Source organism: Scyliorhinus canicula, chromosome 2 (genome assembly GCF_902713615.1).
Source record: "Scyliorhinus canicula chromosome 2, sScyCan1.1, whole genome shotgun sequence".
Lineage (NCBI taxonomy): Eukaryota > Metazoa > Chordata > Chondrichthyes > Carcharhiniformes > Scyliorhinidae > Scyliorhinus > Scyliorhinus canicula.
In genome coordinates this window covers 83,142,843-83,161,496 of record NC_052147.1, presented here as the reverse complement: position 1 = coordinate 83,161,496, position 18,654 = coordinate 83,142,843, and the positions used below count along the sequence as shown (strand labels likewise).

General features: G+C 47.4%; 1 protein-coding gene across 1 annotated transcript in view; it reads left to right on the top strand.

Annotated features, from left to right (window-relative positions):
• The window catches only part of g2e3 (G2/M-phase specific E3 ubiquitin protein ligase), a 336,184-nt gene that overhangs the window by 268,083 nt on the left and 49,447 nt on the right, over positions 1 to 18,654 (top strand). Inside the window, exon 11 of the mRNA XM_038790247.1 lies at positions 12,758 to 12,939. Coding sequence (XP_038646175.1) covers positions 12,758 to 12,939 — 182 coding nt within the window. The remainder of the gene's footprint in view (positions 1 to 12,757; positions 12,940 to 18,654) is intronic.

Here is an 18,654-nt window from a genome sequence, read left to right as displayed (position 1 = left end):
ATCTTCTGATGAGGAGGAAGGAATTGCAGACGAAGTTTGACCTGGCCACGGGAAAGGCAGTTTGGCAGTTGGTGGGTGAGGAGGGCCATGTTCGAGTATGGGGAGAAGGCCAGCCACTTGATGGTGGACCAGCTTCGTCACAGACGGCTGCGAGAGAGATTGTTTGTTTCCAGGATGGGACAGAGGAGCTGGTGGTGTCACTGGAGCAGGTGAACCAGGCTTTTGAGGAGTTCTACAATAATTTGTATAAGTCAGAGCCTCGGAGGATGAGTCAGACATGAGGGAGTTTTGAGGCGGTTGGCATGTCCCAGAGGAGGAGAGGGCAGCGTTGGAGGAGCTAGTAGGGGTGGAAGAATTGCAGGTGGCGATAGGGAAGATGCAGACGGGTACAGCACGGGGGACGGATGTTTTCCCAGTGGAGTTTTAAAAAATGTTTATGCATAAGTTGGTGCCGCTGTTGGTGGAGATGTTTGAGGACGCAGTTGATCTGCCGGAGACGATGGGACAGGCATCCATTTCATTGTTGATTAAAAAGGACAAGGACCCGGTGGAGTGTGGTTCGTATAGGCCAATATCTCTGTTGAATGTGGAGGCCAGGATTTTGGCAAAGGTGCTGGAGGAGTGCCTCCCGAAGGTGACTGGGGAGGATCAGACAGGGTTGGTAAAGGGCAGACAGTTGACATCAAATGTGTAGCGTCTGTTGAATGTGGTGATTTCTTCGGCAGAAGGGAGGGAGTTGGAGGTGGTGACGGCGCTGGATGCAGAGAAGACGTTTGATTGCGTGGAATGGAGCTATTTGTTTGCGGTGTTCGAGAGGTTTGGGATCGGGCCTGGGTTTGTGGCATGGGTGAAATTGTTGTGTAAAGATCCAATGGCGTGTGTGCTCACAAATGAGATGAATTCACGGTACTTTCCGTTGCATAACATGGCAGAGTACCCAATGCCCCCCACCCTCGCTGCTTGCGCTGACAATAGCGCTGAGGTGCTCATATAAATGGAGTGGGATAGGGAGGGGGGTTTTGGAGCATGACGTGTCCCTGTACTCAGATGATCTATTGCTGTATATCTCTTTAGTTTAAGAGATTTCTGCTTGGGAGATTTGGGGCTTTCTCCGGCTCAAGTTAAATTTGGGGAAAAGTGATTATTTTGTGGTGTCCAGTGATGGGAGTAGGGGTGGAGGCTTGCCATTTCGGGTGGAAACAACCCACTTTATGGATCTGGGTGTCCAGGTGGCTTTGGGCTGGGCTCTGCTCCATAAGTTGAAGTTTACAAGTCTATTGGGCAGTGTCAAGGCGGTTTCACTGAGGTGGAATTGACTTCCCCTATTGTTGGCAGGTTGGGTGCAAGCAGTTAAGATGAACGTTTTGTGCAGTTTTTATTTTTATTTCAGTGCCTACCGGTCTTTTTGCTGAAACTGTTATTTACAGGAATGGATAGGTTGGTTTTGTCGTTTCTGTGGGCAAGTAAGGTAGCAAGGATTAGGAGCATGTGTGCTTTGCTGGTTAGGCCAGCAATTATTGCCCATCCCTAGTTGCCCATCAACTGTTGGTGGTGAGTTGCCTTCTTGAACCGCTGCAGTTCTTGAGGTGTAGGAGTGGTCGAATATAATGGCTTGCTGTGCCATTTCAGAGGGCATTTAAGAGTCAACAAAATTGCTGTGGGTCTGGAGTCACATGTAGCCCAGACCAGATAAGGATGGCAGATTTCCTTCCCTCAGGGACATTAGTGAACCAGTTGGGTTTTTACAACAATCGAAAATGAATCCGGAGGCAATTTTGGCAGCACTTTAGGTTGGGGACGGGGTCGAAGTTGATGCTGATTCGAGGGAACCCTGGGTTTGAGCCAGGGAGGATAGATGCACGGTTTGGGGGATGGTAGGAGCGAGGGTTGTTGGAAATGTAGGCCTTATTTTTAGAGTATGGTTTGCGAGTTTGGAGGAGTTGGGGAAAGGTTGGGAGTCCCACGAGGGGAGGTTTTCAGGTACACGCTGATGCGGGATTTCGCGCAAAAGATTTTTCCTTGTTGCTGGATGGGATGTTGTCAGTGATGGGGCTGGAGGGGAGGGTCATCTGAGCGATTTTTATGGGAGGAGGACAAGGCCTTGGTGGAGGGGGTGACGGCTAAGTGGGAGGAGGAGCTGGGGATGGCGCTGGAGGAAGGTTGTCGACTGAAGTGCTGCGGAGGGCAAATGCCTCAACTTCCTGCGCAAGGCTGGGGTTCATGCAGCTGAAGGACAACGCACCTGACAAAATCGAGGGTGACCGGGGGTCGTTTGAAGGGGTGGAGCTGTGGGAAGGGCCCAGCCAATCACATTCGCATGTTATGGCCCTGTCCAAGTTGGAAACATTTTGGAGGTCGGTCTTCAGCACCACGTCAATGATCCTGCATGTGGACTTAGAGCCTAGTCCCCTGGGAACCATATTCGGGGTGTCAGACTTGCCGGAGTTGCAGATCGGAGTGTTGGCAGATGTTTTGGCCTTCACCTCATTGATCACTCGCAGGCAGGTTTGTTGCGGTGCAGATCGGTTTCTCCACCTTCAGCCTGGGTGTGGCTGGTGGGATTTAATGAAATTCTTGTACTTAGAAAAGGTGAAATTTGCTGTGAGGGGTTCCATAAGAGATGGGGTCTGTCTATATTACATTTCAAGGAGCTGGTTACCATCAACTGCTGGGGGGAGGGGGGAGCAAAGTGAGAAGGTTGGTTTGATAGGGGTTGGATTTTTATTGCTTTTAATTCAGTAATGTAACACGTTATGAATGTTACAATCGGAATTAAAATCTTTTTAAAAAGTAATTATTTTGCAGGCTCCAATTCATGTCTTAAATTTTCTATCTCCATTTCTTCATTACTTAATTCTCACATGCAATAAGTATTCCTATGGCTGTCTCACATTTAGACGTGAGTTTTCCTAACTCTTGAGTGGGTTTCTTCCCACTGTCACTGCCTGACTGGTCCCAGAACATTTAGTTATTTCCCAAAACTGTCTATCCATTTACGGTTTAAGTACTGCCTAAATGCCGTTTCCCATTCTGGCTGAGACTCAGCCAGTTCTCAGAACTCAGTTAATCAACCTAGTAATTGACCATTTTGGGGATCCGGTGCCAATTCCTAGATATCTTTGTCACTAACTTCCCGTCCAATCTCGCCTCGTCTTTGCACTTGAGGTTTGCTGCACACACGCCAGGGTGATTTTTGGAGGTTTGCCTATTCACCGTTAATAATTTTAACTTTTGCTCTCTAACAATTTGTCTGCAACATTGGTGGTTAGAGCACACCCTTAGAACTCTTCGGCTACCCAGTCCTTTGTTTTATGCTCCCTTAGCCCATTTGATCCTGGCTATCATGTGGGGCTCACTGTCCTCTTAATTCAAGCTCAGTCTGGGTGACTGAGTTGTTAACTCCACACTGACTGCTTTGAACATAGATTGTGCCCACCCACAGTCACCAGACTGTTTTTGCCCTCTACTGGCTTCAACTGACGAAACAGACAAATGAGTCGTAATTTGGATTATACACAATGCAAACTTAATTTCATACAAATTTAATACAACTTTATTCGACTCAATAAGTTATAAGACTCAAAACTTTAATTCAAAATACTACCCAATAGAGAGAACTCTAGGGGGTATTCTTCTGAGTTTCCAAAGTCAGAGTTTCTTCTCCGCGAATGTTGATTCCAGGGTTATTGCTGCTGAAGCCTATTTTTAAACAATCCTTTATCAAGTAGGCATCTCCCTTGGAGAGTCTTGTTTTTGCTGTTTCAGCATAGTGTTATCGGTAAAGAGTCCAGATGTACAAGCTGTTGTTCCTTTTGCCACAAAACTCATTTTGTAAAGCTGCAGTATCTCGCACACAAGTCTGTTAGCCTCTTAACCATCCTGCCTCACGGCACCATGTTAGTCATTTCTCTGCCTCCGTAAAGTGTTTCATTTTATTGCTAAGCATTGTTTAACAGGTAATTGAAAGCTATTTTGGTACCGTAACGTTTGTTTAATCCCGTGTTAGTGATAAAGTTTGTTTTTGATATACCATATCCCTATTTGTGCGTGGAGTCACTCCTGGAGGGAGTTATCCTATTCTCACAGTCTTTGGAATTGTATAAAATATTGGGGTATCCTAGTAATTGTTGGGGTCTGGCCCAGGATCATAACATAATATGTGTAAGAAATCAAAGAGGATTAAAATTAACTCGATGCTGCTTACATTTTAATATAATTTTAGTGTTTATGCAAATTTTGCTTCCAGCGATACATGAAAATAAGTATCTATCTGGTGATACAAAACTACAAAGGACATTTGGTTTGATAGGGCTTATGTTTTCTTGATGCTTAACTATAGCAAATATTTTATAATAAAATAAATAACGTCTGACTTCCGGTGGTGGCCATGGAGTACGCTTATTTGGTAGCTCCCACTCGTGGTGGACCTTTGAAACCTTTCTCCCCGACTTATGGGGGATTGGATAGGAAAAATAGGAGATTGGTGAGGTAGCGGAGAGGAATTACCCACCAGTGTATGGATTCGTGGACCAGAGGTAATCTGAAAAGGAGAGATCGTTGGTCAAAGAAAGGAGTGGAGTCTGCAGCACAGAAAAACAGGGACTGGGATTACTGGCCCAGTGGTCAGTGGAGCAGCTGGTGGACTTCCTCCAGGCGAGTGTTGCTCAGCAAAGACAAGAGTACCTGATTAAGATGGGAATTGACCGGGTGGAGCCAAGATTGGAAGCCCAGGGCCAGGCGATCCAGAAGGTGGAAGAGACGGTTGCTGAGCATGATGACCAGCTAACCGCGATGGCGGCGGAGAAGAGGACCATCAGAAAAGGCTGCAAAAGAAAGTGGATCTGGACAAATCTGCAGAATCTGAGGATTGTTGGCCTCCTGCAGGGCGGGATTGGACGCAGGGGTATATGTGGCACGTATGTTCAAGAAACTGCTGTGGGTAGGTGCGTTTACTCGGCCCCTGGAGGTGGACAGGGCGCACAGAATGCTTATGAGGAAGCCGCGGATAAATGTTGCGCCGAAGGCGATGATGACACGAATGCATCGTTTCCTGGACAAGGAACAGATCTTGAGGTGAGCCAGGCAGATGAGGAGCTGCAAATGGGAAGATAACGAGCTGCGTATTTACCAGGACTTGGGTGAGGGACTGGGCAAAAGAAAGGCGAGTTTCAATAAACTTCAATCGGACCCCTTTAAGAAGGGATGAAGTTCGGCATGCTATATCCAGCACGTTTGTGGGTCACTTGGGAGAGACAAGAATTTTATTTTGGATCGCCGGATGAGGCGATGAACTTTCTTAAGGACAGGGGACTGGCAGGTGATGGAGGACATTGAACTTGGGGGCGAGTAATTCTGTACCTATGCTGCTAAATTTCTTTTAACTTTGGGTTCTGTGTGTATTGTTTTTGTCCAACTTTTTGGGCAGTTGCTCAGTTTTGTAGGTGATGGTGGGTTGAATTTTCTTCTTTGTGTTTGTCGGGAAATGTTATGTTTTGCATATGTATGTTCGAGTGGGGGGGGGAGGGAGTGAGATCAGTGGGGGATAGGCTGCTTGGTGCTATGGGTGGCGGCTTCCAGGCTAGCTGGGCAGGCTAGCTCACAGAAGCGCAGTGTGGGGGTCAGCAGGTGATAAGTTTGTTGAGGGCGCTTGGGATTGCTATTTGGTTATGGGGGGGTGTGGGGGAAGAGAGGGGGGAATTGTTCTGCTGACAGGGGAGGGACTGGCGCTTGGAGACAAATTGGAGGTCAATGGCGGTGGACACCCGGGGGCGGGCCTGAGGAGGCACGGGACGCAGACTGGAGGCTGGCCTAAGAAGGGTGTGTTTGATAGGCAGGTGGTGGTGCCACCTCCGACCAGGCTGATGACATGGAACATGAGAGGGCTGTATGGGCCAGTCATGAGGGCTCGCGTGTTCACGCATTTGAAGAATTTGAATTCGGACGTGGAAATGCTACAGGAGACGTACTGAGGGTAGTGGATCAGACTAGGCTGAGGAAGGGGTGGGTTGGACAGGTGTTTCATTCGGGGCTCGACTCTAAAACTAGGGGGTTAGCGATCTTGATCAATAAGCGGGTATCTTCAGAGGTAGGGAGTATAGTGGCGTACGCGGGTGGGGGTTGTAGTTTGTTATGATGAGTGGGAAGCGGATGGGGTACCGTTAGTATTAGTAAATATTTACACACCAAACTGGGACGACACGGAGTTTATTAGGCATGTGTAAGGGAAGATCCCGGACCTGGACTCGCTTAAGCTGATCATGGGGGTGACTTTAATGCGGTCATTGATCCGAGATTGGATCGGTAGGGTTCAAGGACAGGGAGGGTGCCTTCCGCGGCGAAGGAACTAAGAGGGTTTATGGAGCAGATGTGAGGGGTAGATCTGTGGAGATTCAGACGGCCAAGAGCGAACAAGTTTTCTTTTTTTTCCCATGTTCACTAAGTGTACTCCCGGATTGATTTTTTTCATTTTGAATCGGGCTTTGTTGGCGGGGTGATAGATGCCGAGTATTCAGCGATTGTCATGTCGGACCATGCCGCACACTGGGTGGATCGACAGGTGAACAAGGAGGGGGGTCAGCACCCGCAATGGAGATTGGATGTAGGATGTTAGCGGATGAGTAAGTGTGCGGGCGGGTGAGGGAGGCCATCCAGAATTATTTGGAGATAAATGACACGGGGAAGTTTTGGCAGCAATGGTGCAGGAGGCGCCGAAGGCAGTAGTTAGGGGGGAGCTGATTTCGACATGGGCTCAGGGGGAGAAGGTGGAGCGGGTGGAGATGGACAGGCTGGTTAGGGAGATACTCCAGATGGATAGAAGGTACTTGGAAGCCGGGAGGCGATGCTGTTGAAGGAGCGGCAGAACTGCAGATGGAATTTGGTCTGATAGGCACACGGAAGGCAATGGGGCAGTTGAGGAAGGTGAGAGGGGCTGTATATGAATATGGGGAGGAGGTCAGTAGGATGTTAGCACACACAGCTCAGGAAAAGGGAGGCAGCCAGCAAGGTAGAAGAGTGATGGATAGAGGGGCAACACGGTCTTGGACCCAGCAGGGGTGAATGGGGTGTTCAAGGAGTTTTATAGTCGGTTGTATGAGTCAGAGCTCTCGGCTGGGGTGGAGGGGATGAGGCAGTTTTTGGAGGGTTTGGAGTTTCCAAAAGGTGGAGGAAGGGTTGGTGGAGGGGCTGGGAGCTCTGATTGGGATTGTAGAGGGAGTGGAGGCCATGCAATCGGGCAAGGCCCCGGGACCGGACGGCTACCCAGTGAAATTTTACACGGCATTTTCTGGGATGCTCGGCCCGCTGCTGGTCAGAACATTTAATGAGGCAAGGGAGTGGGGTGTCCTTCCCCCAACAATGTTACAGGCCTCGATTTCATTGATCCTGAAGCAGGAGAAGGACCCAGAACAATGCGGGTCATACAGACCAATCTCCCTACTAAATGTAGACGCCAAAATTTTGGCCTCGAGGATAGAGGGCTGTGTTCCGCGGGTGATAGGGGAAGACCAGACGGGGTTTGTCGAAGGCAGGTAGTTACCGGCTAACTTTAGAAGGCTCTTAAATGTAATCATAATGCCCTCCGAGAGGAGGGAGGTGGAGGTAATGGTTGCTGTGGACACTGAGAAGGCCTTTGACCGGGTGCAGTGGAATTATCTGCTGGAGGTCCTGGGATGGTTTGGGTTTGGGCACGGCTTTGTGGACTGGGGTCGGTTGCTGTGCCAGTCATCGGTGGCGAGTGTGCGGACGAACCGGGTGAGCTCGGACTACTTTAGACTGCATTGGGGGACAAGACAGGGATGCTCCCTATCCCCACTGTTGTTTGCCTTGGCGATAGAGCCATTGGCCATGGCGCTGAGAGCGTCAAAGGACTGGAAGGGGCTTGTCCGGGGGGTGGTGGTACACAGGGTCTCGTTATTTGCAAACTACCTATTCCTGTATATCTCTAACCCGTAAGGGGGAATGGGAGAGATTATGCAGATCTTAGGGGAATTTGGCCGGTTCTCGGGGTACAAATTGAATATGGGTAAGAGTGAGGTTTTTGTGATCATGGGGCAGGAGAGGAGACTGGGGGAGTTGCCGTTTAAAGTGATGGGAGGTAGTTTGCATTACTTGGGTATTCAGGTGACACGGGGATGGGAGCAGCTACATAAATTACATTTGACACAGTTGGTTGAGCAAATGAAGGGGCACTTTCGGAGGTGGGACTTGTTCCCGTTGTCACTGGCGGGGAAGGTACAAACCGTAGAGATGACGGTTCTCTTTCGGGATTTTTGTTTATCTTCCAGTGCCTCTCTATTTTTATGCCAAAAGCCTTTTTTTAAGCAGGTCAATGAGGTGGTCTCTGGGTTTGTATGGCTAGGTAAAACCCCACAAATAAGGAAAGTGCTGCTGGAGCAGAGCCGAGAGGGAGTGGGGAGGGTTTGCCACTGCCGAACATTCGGAACTATTACTGGGTGGCAAATATAGCCATGATCAGGAACTGGGTAGTGGGGTCGGGGTTGGCGTGGGAGCGGATAGAGGCGGCCTCATGTAAGGGCACAAGTTTGGGGCATTGGTAACGGCTTCTCTGCCGTTCTCACCGGCCCTATACTCTACAAGTGGTAGTTGCAGCCCTGAGAGTTTGGGGACAGTGCGGAGGCATGTGGGAGTGGAGAGAGTGTTAGTGTGGGCTCCAATTTGTGGTAATCACCGATTTGTCCTGGGGAGGTTGGCTGGGGGGTATCTGAGGTGGCAGGGAGCAGGGATTGAGAGGCTGTGAGGTTTATTTATTGATGGGAGCTTTTCCTGTTTGGAGGACTTGGAAGAGGAGTTTGATTTGCTGGGAGGGAATGGATTTTGTTGTCTGCAGGTGAGGGTTTTTGTGCGAAGGCAGGCTTCTACCACCACAAGGGATACAGACAAGGTCATCTTTGGAATGGGAGTGGGGGAGGGGAAGGTATCGGAAATCTACAAAGAACTTATGGAGTGGGAGGAAACATGGATAGGTGAGATAAAGCGTAAACGGGAAGATGAGTTGGGAAAGGAGTTAGAGGCGGGTCTAAGCTCTGCTCTGAGCAGTGTCAACACATCCTCACCATGCGCCAGGCTCAGCCTGATACAATTCAAGGTGGTTCACTGGGCACACATGACGGTGGCCCGGATGAGCAGCTCCTTTGGGGTAGAGGGCAGGTGTGCAGGAAGGCCCGCAAATCATAGAACATAGAACACTACAGCGCAGTACGGGCCCTTCGGCCCTCGATGTTGCGCCGACCTGTGAAACCATCTGAAGCCTATCTGACCTACACTATTCCATTTTCATCCATATGTCTATCCAGTGACCACTTAAATGCCCTTAAAGTTGGCGAGTCTACTACTGTTGCAGGGAGGGTGTTCCACACCCCTACTCCTCTATGAGTAAAGAAACTTCCTCTGACATCTGTCCTATATCTATCACCCCTCAATTTAAAGCTATGTCCCCTCGTGTTGGTCATCACCATCCGAGGAAAAAGACTCTCACTGTCCACCCTATCTAACCCTCTGACTATCTTGTATGTCTCTATTAAGTCACCTCTCAGCCTTCTCCTCTCTAACGAAAACAACCTCAATTCCCTGAGCCTTTCCTCGTAAGACCTTCCCTCCATACCAGGCAACATCCCAGTAAATCTCCTCTGAACCCTTTCCAAAGCTTCCACATCCTTCCTATAATGTGGTGACCAGAACTGCACGCAGTACTCCAGGTGCGGCCGCACCAGAGTTGTGTACAGCTGCAGCATGACCTTGTGGTTCCGAAACTCAATCCCCCTGCTTATAAAGGCTAGCACACCATATGCCTTCTTAACAGCCCTATTAACCTGGGTGGCAACTTTCAGGGATTTATGTACCTGGATGCCGAGATCTCTCTCTTCATCTACACTACCAAGAATCTTGTCATTAGCCCAGTACTCTCCATTCCTGTTACTCCTTCCAAAGTGAACCACCTCACACTTTTCCGCATTAAACTCCATCTGCCACCTCTCAGCCCAGTTTTGCAGCTTATCTATGTCCCTCTGTATCCTATAACATCCTTCAGCACTATCCACAACTCCACCGACCTTCGTGTCGTCTGCAAATTTACTAACCCATCCTTCTACACCCTCTTCAGGTCATTTATAAAAATGACAAACAGCAGTGGCCCCAAAACAGATCCTTCCGGTACACCACTAGTAACTGAACTCCAGGATGAACATTTGCCATCAACCACCACCCTCTGTCTTCTTTCAGCTAGCCAATTACTGATCCAAACCGCTAAATCACCTTCAATTCCATACTTCCTTATTTTCTGCAATAGCCTACCGTGGGGAACCTTATCAAACGCCTTACTGAAATCCATATACACCACATCAACAGCTTTACCCTGATCCACCTGTTTGGTCACCTTCTCAAAAAACTCAATAAGGTTTGTGAGACATGACCTACCCTTCACAAAACCATGTTGAGTATCGCTAATCAACTTGTTCTTTTCAAGATGATTATAAACCCTATCTCTTATAACCTTTTCCAACATTTTACCCACAACCGAAGTAAGGCTCACAGGTCTATAATTACCAGGGTTGTCTCTACTCCCCTTCTTGAACAAGGGGACAACATTTGCTATCCTCCAGTCTTCCGGCACTATTCCTGTTGACAAAGACGACATAAAGATCAAGGACAAAGGCTCTGCAATCTCCTCCCTGGCTTCCCAGAGAATCCTAGGATAAATCCCATCTGGCCCAGGGGACTTATCTATTTTGACATTTTCTAAAATTGCTAACACCTCCTCCTTTTGAACCTCAATTCCATCTAGCCTGGTCGACTGAACCTGAGTGTTCTCCTCGACTACATTGTCTTTCTCCAGTGTAAACACTGACGAAAAATATCCATTTAACGCTTCCCCTATCTCCTCTGATTCCACACACAACTTTCCACTACTATCCTTGATTGGCCCTAATCTTACTCTAGTCATTCTTTTGTTCCTGATATGCCTATAGAAAGCCTTGGGGTTTTCCTTGATCCTATCCGCCAACGACGTTTCGTGTCCTCTCCTCGCTCTTCTTAACTCTCCCTTTAGGTCCTTCCTGGCTAACTTGTAACTCTCAAGTGCCCTAACTGAGCCTTCATGTCTCATCCTAACATAAGCCTTCTTCTTCCTCTTGACAAGTGCTTCAACTTCCTTAGTAAACCACGGTTCCCTTGCTCGACAACTTCCTCCCTGCCTGACAGGTACATACTTATCAAGGACACGCAGTAGCTGTTCCTTGAAAAAGCTCCACATTTCGATTGTACCCATCCCCTGCAGTTTCCTTCCCCATCCTATGCATCCTAAATCTTGCCGAATAGCATCAAACCAAATCTTGTCAAATAGCATGTCCACATGTTTTGGGCATGTCCAATGGTTAGGGGATTCTGGCAGGGATTTGCAGATATCATGTCCACGTTGCTAAAAATGAGGGTGGCACCAAGTCCAGAGGTGCCGATTTTTGAAGTTTTGGAAGACCCAGGAGTCCAGGGAACGAGAGAGGCTAGCGTTTGGCCGTTGCCTCCTTGGTAGTCCGGAAACGGATGTTATTAGCATGGAGGGACTCGGAGTCCCCGAAATCGGGGGGTATGGGTTGTGACATGGCCTGTTTCTCAGGCTTGAGAAAATTAAGTTCTCCCTGAGAGGATCACTGTTAGGGTTCGATCGGAGGTGGCAGACGTTTATCGACGACTTGGGGGAAAACTAAACTGAGCAGATACAATAAGGGGGGGGGGGGTGTTCGGGGGACAGGGTTTGGATTAGCTTAGGCAGGTGGGAACAGTGAGAGATGAGGGGAGTGTTACGCACTGAATTATGTTTACATTTGTATTTGTACCTTTTGTTGTTATAAAACTATAAATGCCTTAATAAAATGTTTGTTAAAAAAATAAATAACCTCTGATTTCCCGCATTATTGCACCACTCCCTAATGTATCTTTGTCCATCTGCCTTGCATTGAATCAAAACATTCCAGATTGCTTCGCAGTACTTGTTTGATGTATTCACGATTGTAGTGGGTGACATGGTAGCACAGTGGTTAGGACTGTGACTTCACAGCGGCAGGGACCCGGGTTCAATTCCCGGCTTGGGTCACTGTCTGTGCGGAGTCTGCACGTTCTCCCTGTGCCTGTGTGTGTTTCCTCTGGGCGCTTCGGTTTCCTTCCACAAGTCCCGCAAGATGGACATGTTAGATGAATTGGTCATGCTGAATTCTTCCTCAGTGTACCTAAACAGGTGCTGGAATGTACTTTCCACAGAAACTTCATTGCAGTGTTAATGTAAGCCTACTTGTGACACTAATGAAGATTTTTATTATTATTATTATAGTGTAAGGGAAGTAGATATGGAGTGGACGGCTCCCGTTTTCGTTCCTTTTACAGGTTGCGTATTCTTTATTTGTTAATCTGAAAACGGCACTTTTTTTTAACCTCATCGGTTTTCAGTGCGGGAGTCTAGTTGTTTGTCTGCACTGTTTACCGTGCAATTTTTGTGCTGAGCATGTTCAGAAGAAACTTATTTCAGGTACCCTGTATTTAATATTCATTGATCCATCTCACTTTTCTAGCTGTTTCATTTAATTTAAACTGTAGCTCACCTCGGCTTCAGCTATTGTATGTTTATATGGGATATTCAAAATCCAAAAGTATCTGAAATCCAAAATGCAATCAGATAAAGGATACTCGACCTGTATTTTCACTGCATTACACAATTTTATATGCATGTATTTATGTTTTTTCTCTTCTATAGCTCTTAGATGTGACTGGTATTATGAAGCAGGACGGATGATTGCATTATCAATAGTTCATGGTGGTCCGTCACCAAACTTCTTCTCCGCAACTCTATTTAATTGTCTGGCCTATGGTCCAGAGGTAACTGAACCAACTATGGAAGATGTGACACCTTTCGAGATGGCACAAAAGATTAAAAAGGTAAATCCTTAATGACACTTACACTATTTTTAAAGTGCTGTTCTCAGGGCACCGGGCTAACACCTTTATTTACCCAAAAGCAGATCAAATCCATCAAGAACTGGTGAATCAATAGAAGTATTTTCCTTTCTGCTGGTGTTATCATGTGAGATATGGGGTGAATATAAGTCCTTGTAGGTGTAATCCGAAAGAACACATTTTTCAATCATTTGATGCAAGCTGACTGAACTTCATAGAGAAACATTCAGGGCAGCATGGTGGCACAGTGGTTAGCACTGCTGCATCACAAGGTTTCAATTCCTATCTTGGGTGACTGTATGGCGTTTGCACATTATCCCCATGGGTTTCCTCTGAGTGCTCCAGTTTCCTCCATCAGACCAAAGATGTGCAGGTTAGGTGGATTGGCCATGTTAAATTGCCCCTTAGTGCCCAAAAGGTTAGGTGGGGTTACACAGCTTATGGGTATAGAGTGGGAGCATGGGCCTCAGTATGGGTACTCTTTCGGAATGTCGGTGCAGACTCGATGGGCCAAATGGTCTCCATCTGCACTGCAGGGATTCTTTTTAAAAAATAAATTTAGAGTACCCAATTATTTTTTTTCCAATTACGGGGCAATTTAGAATGGCGATTCCACCTACCCTGCACATCTTTGGGTTGTGGGATGAGACCCATACAGACACTGGGAGACTGTGTAAACTCGACACAGGCAATTACCCAAGCCGCTGATCGAACCCAGGTACTCAGCTCTGTGAGGCAGCAGTGCTAACCACTGCGCCACCATCCCGCCCCTCGATGTAAGGATTCAATGCTGCCTTCTGTGGGAATTGGGGGAAAATATTCTTCTGCATTAAGAGGAGGGTTCTGAGGATGGAATCTTTATTATGTGTTGATTGTGTTAACGCTAACTTGAGGCATTGATGCAAAATGCAGTTTGAAATGTAGAAAGTGTTCTATTCACAGAACCCCTGTTCCTTGAGACATATTGATGATCACCAGCTTGTCCTGTTCAGTTTCTAACTTTAATTACTTCTAATAGAGAAAAGGCTAAATCATGGGCGCAATTTAATGGAAATGTAACAGAGTCCCATGTCGAGGTTTTAGCCTGTTGTTTCCTGCCGTTCGCAGTGCCGAGAAAGACCCCGCTCTCTAACTGGACTCTTTCATTTTGGGGCCTCAGCGAGGAACGCCCCGCCGAGGCCACAGTAGTCCCATTTTTAAATGGAGCCCTGATCCCGAGACGCACCAATGCAACACACCTATAGGGGAGTCATTGAGCCCCTCATGACCCACCTAATAAGGGCACACCCGGGCCCAATCCCTGGTGTGGGCAAAATGCCACCCGGGAACCTTGGCAGTGGCAGGGTAGTACCCAGGTGACACTGCCAGACCCCCGATTCCCTGGGAGCCACATCCCCCAAAGTGCCAGTACGCCTTGTCCCTGTTTATAGAAACCAGTACCAACTGGCGCTTGGTCAAGTTCTCGGAGGCGCAGGTGTTGGATCTGCAGCACTTTAATGTGCAGATGAACCAGACCTGGGTCCTGCCCATTGTGGGTGGGATCTAGATCACGACATCTCGAGAGGGCCCGTTAGATCTTGCGAGGCGTGACGAACCGGGGAAATCTCGTTACCAGCTGTGTCGTGTCCCGGTTCAAGCGCCGCCATTAGATTTCACCCCATATCTAAGGGTCCACATAACGCTACTGTGTACTTAGCAGCATCATCCCCATCAACTGTCTTAACCTTGAATATTGGGCTGGATTCTCCGCAGCCCCACGCCGAAATGGCATTTGGCGCAGGGGTGGAGAATCTACTTTGACGCCCGAATCGGCTCCGGTGCCACTCCCGCGATTCTCCGGTCCCCGGAGAATTGCTTGCCCACGAATCACACCGCGCGGCTGCGGACTGGTGGGGGGTGAGGCCTTATGGGCAGCCGGGGAAGCAATCAGGCGAGTCGGATAAAGCGACGCAGGCCGATCGGGGGGGCCCTTGTTTCTTAGTGCTGGTCCGCGGTCCAAGTCTGCCATGGTGCTTAGTGCGGCGGCCGCCGCGCGCATGCGTGGACTCGAGCCGGAAGTGCGTGCCTTCGTATCTGCAGCCAAAGCTGCGTGAAACTCCCCGGGTCCCTGCTAGCCCCCTGCAGGAAGTGAATTGCCCTTTATTTTTTGCAGGAAACTGGGGAGTGAAACGCCAGCGTTTTTACGCCAACATGGGGGCATAGCCCCATTTTTGGAGAATACAGCCCCTTTTGTGGTCTGTGGAGAAGAATGGTGGGGTCAAGCGAGAAAATGTTTCATTCACACCTGTACCTGTCGTTCAGCCATTACACTTCATCTGCAAAGTATATGTAGCACTTGCACCTGATTGACCCCAATAGCTTATTTCTGAAATATAACTAAGTACAGTCGAGCAGGTAGGGAACATGCCATCAAAATCAGGCAAAGCTGATATCTATTTTTGAAATAAGCTGCAAATGTGGTGACAACCAATCAACAATGCAGTCAACAGGTTGTTCTAAATACGTTGTTAAATCTATTTGGATGCCAACTTGTATTCTCACAGTTGAGAAACTCGGCACAGGAAAAGTTTAGAACATAATAAAGCCAAAAACAAATTGCAACTAAACAATTTATATTAACCACGTGACTGTCTCGGGTTTCAGTTCACAAAATTTCTACTACAATTAGTTGAAGCAAATAAAATGGGACTTGATCTCCTCGCATGTATATGCATCCACAATTCCACGTGTTTTTTAATTGGCTGCAAGACTACAAAACATCTACAAAACAGGCCAAAGTGTACTATTTATAAGTCCATCTATCCATTGTTAGAAAGAGTGGCTGGAGTAACAATCAAGTAAGCCAACAGTAAAAGCAGTGAAAATAACTAATACCTTTCCTTCTAAATAAAATTTGAAGGAAGTCAAAAGTAAGATACAACAACTTAATTTTAAAACTGCACAACAAACCATGTAAAATATTATGTTTAAAGTCAACATATTGTTCCAAATGAAATTTTGCACTTGGAAATGTTTCCGTTATTCTAATGTTACAATAACCTAAATTGTATTGCAGACACATTTATTTTACTTGCCTATTTAAAGAGAAAAAAGGTAACTGCCTTCTACTGCATCCTTCGTTAGGTTTGGATGAGGTCCTAAATAAACCTCTTGAACTTGGAGTCAAAGAGGTCTATAGCACAGAAAAGGCCCTTTGGCCCATGTGTCTGTGCCTGTCAAAAACAACCACTAAATATTCTAATCCCATTTTCCAGCGCTTGGCCCATAGCCTTGTATGCCTTGGCATCACAAGTGCACATCTAAATATTTAAATGTCATGAGGGTCTTTGCTTCCATCATGTTTTAAGGCCGTGAGTTCCAGACTCTCACTACCCTCTAGGTAAAAAGGTTTTTCCCCTCAACCTCCCTAAACCTCCTGCCTCTTACCTTAAATCTATGCCCCTTGGTCATTGATCCCTCCACCAAGGGGAAAAGTTTCTTCCTGTCTATCTATGCCCTCATAATTGTATACATCTCAATCATGTCCCCTCTCAGTCTCCTCTGCTCCAAGGAAAACAATTATAGATTATCATAGAATTTACAGTGCAGAAAGAGGCCATTCGGCCCATCGAGTCAGCACCGGCTCTTGGAAAGAGCACCCTACCCAAGGTCAACATCTCCACCCTATCACCATAACCCAGTAACCGCACCCAACACTAAGGGCAATTTTGGACACTAAGGGCAACTTATCATGGCCAATCCACCTAACCTGCACATCTTTGAATTGTGGGAGGAAACCGGAGCACCCGGAGGAAACCCACGCACACACAGGGAGGATGTGCAGACTCCGCACAGTGACCCAAGCCAGAATCGAACCTGGGACCCTGGAACTGTGAAGCAATTGTGCTATCCACAATGCTACCATGCTGCCCTTATTCCAGTCTATCCAATCACTCTTCATAGCTAAAACTCTCCAGCTCTGGTAACATTCTGGTAAATCTCCTCTGCCAGTGCTATCACATCCCTCTTATAATGTATATTTCAGCACTGCGCACTATGCTCTGTGGCCTAACCAACATTTTATACAGTTTCAGCATATCCTCCCTGCTCTTAAACACTAGGCCTCAGCTAATAAAGGAAAGTATTCCATATGCCTTCTTAACCACTGTATCCCCCTGCCCTGCTCACATAAGCGACCGGTGTACATGCACACCAAGGTCCTTCTGATCCTCTGTGCTTCCCATGGTCCCGCTGTTCATCATGTATTCCCTTGCTTTGTTTGTCCTGCTCAAGTACATCACTTCCGATTTATCCAGATCAAATTCATTTGCCACTGATCAGCCCATCTTACCAGCCCGTCTATATCCCCCTGTAATAGGGCTGTCCTCCTCACTTTTACCACCCCACCAATTTTGGTATCATCTGCGAACTTACTGATCAACCCTCCTACGTTCATATCTCAATCATTTATGTAAACCAGAAACAACAAGGACCCAACACTAATCCTTGCGGGACACCACTGGATACAGGTTTCCAGTCAAAAAGACACCACTCGACCATCAACCTCTGCTTGTTGCTACTCAGCCAATTTACCAAATTTCCTTGGGTCCCATGGGCTCTTACCTACACTATCAGTCTCCCATGTGGGACCTTATCAAAGGCCTTGCTGAAGTCCAAGTAGACCATGTCAAATGCATTGTCTTCATCCACACATCTGGTCACCTCTTTGAAAAATTCAATCAAGTTGGTCAGACGCGACCTCCCCATAACAACTCGCCTGATGAATCCCTGCCTCTCCAAACACAGATTAATTTGGTGTCTCAGAATTGCTTCCAATAGTTTCCCCACCAGTCAGGTTGGACTGACTGTCTTGTAGTTTCCTGGTTTATCACTTCCTCCTTTCTTGAATAATGGGACCACATTGGCTATCCTCCAATCCTCCAGCACCTCTCCTGTGGCCAGAGAATTGGAAATTATTGCCAGCGCCCCTATTTCCTCCCTTGCCTCACTCAGCAGCCTGGGATACATTTCATCTGGCCCTGGAGGTTTGTCTATTTTTAAGCCTGCTGGACCACTCAGAATCTCCTCTCTGTCTGTTAATTGCATTAATTATATCACAGTCCCTCTCACGAGTGAACACTGACACACAGTATTCATTTAGAACCCTACCAATGTCCTCCAGCTCCAGACACAAATTACCACTGTGGTCCTTAATGGGCCCAACTCTTTCCCTAGTTAACCTCTTATCCTTAATGTACTTGTAAATCAATTTAGGATTTTCTTTATTTATCAGCCAGAATCCTTTCACGTCCCCGTTTTGCTCTTCTAATTTTCTTTTAATCTTCTCTTTTGCACATTCTATACGCCTCGAGGGTGGCACGGTAGCACAGTTGCTTCACAGCTCCAGGCTCCCAGGTTCGATTCCCAGCTTGGGTGACTGTCTGTGTGGAGTTGGCACTTTCTCCCAGTGTTTGCGTGGTTTTCGTCCGGGTGCTCCAGTTTCCTCCTGTAGTCCAAAGATGTGCAGGTTAGGTGGATTGGCCAAACTAAATTCCCCTTCGTATCCAAAAACGTTAGGTGGGGTTATTTGGTTACGGGGATAGGGTAGAGGTGTGAGCTTGAGTAGGGTGCTCTTTCCAAGGGCCCATGCAAACACGATGGGCCAAATGGCCTCCTCCTGCACTGCTGTTTTGAGCCCTCAGCATCTACCATAAACCT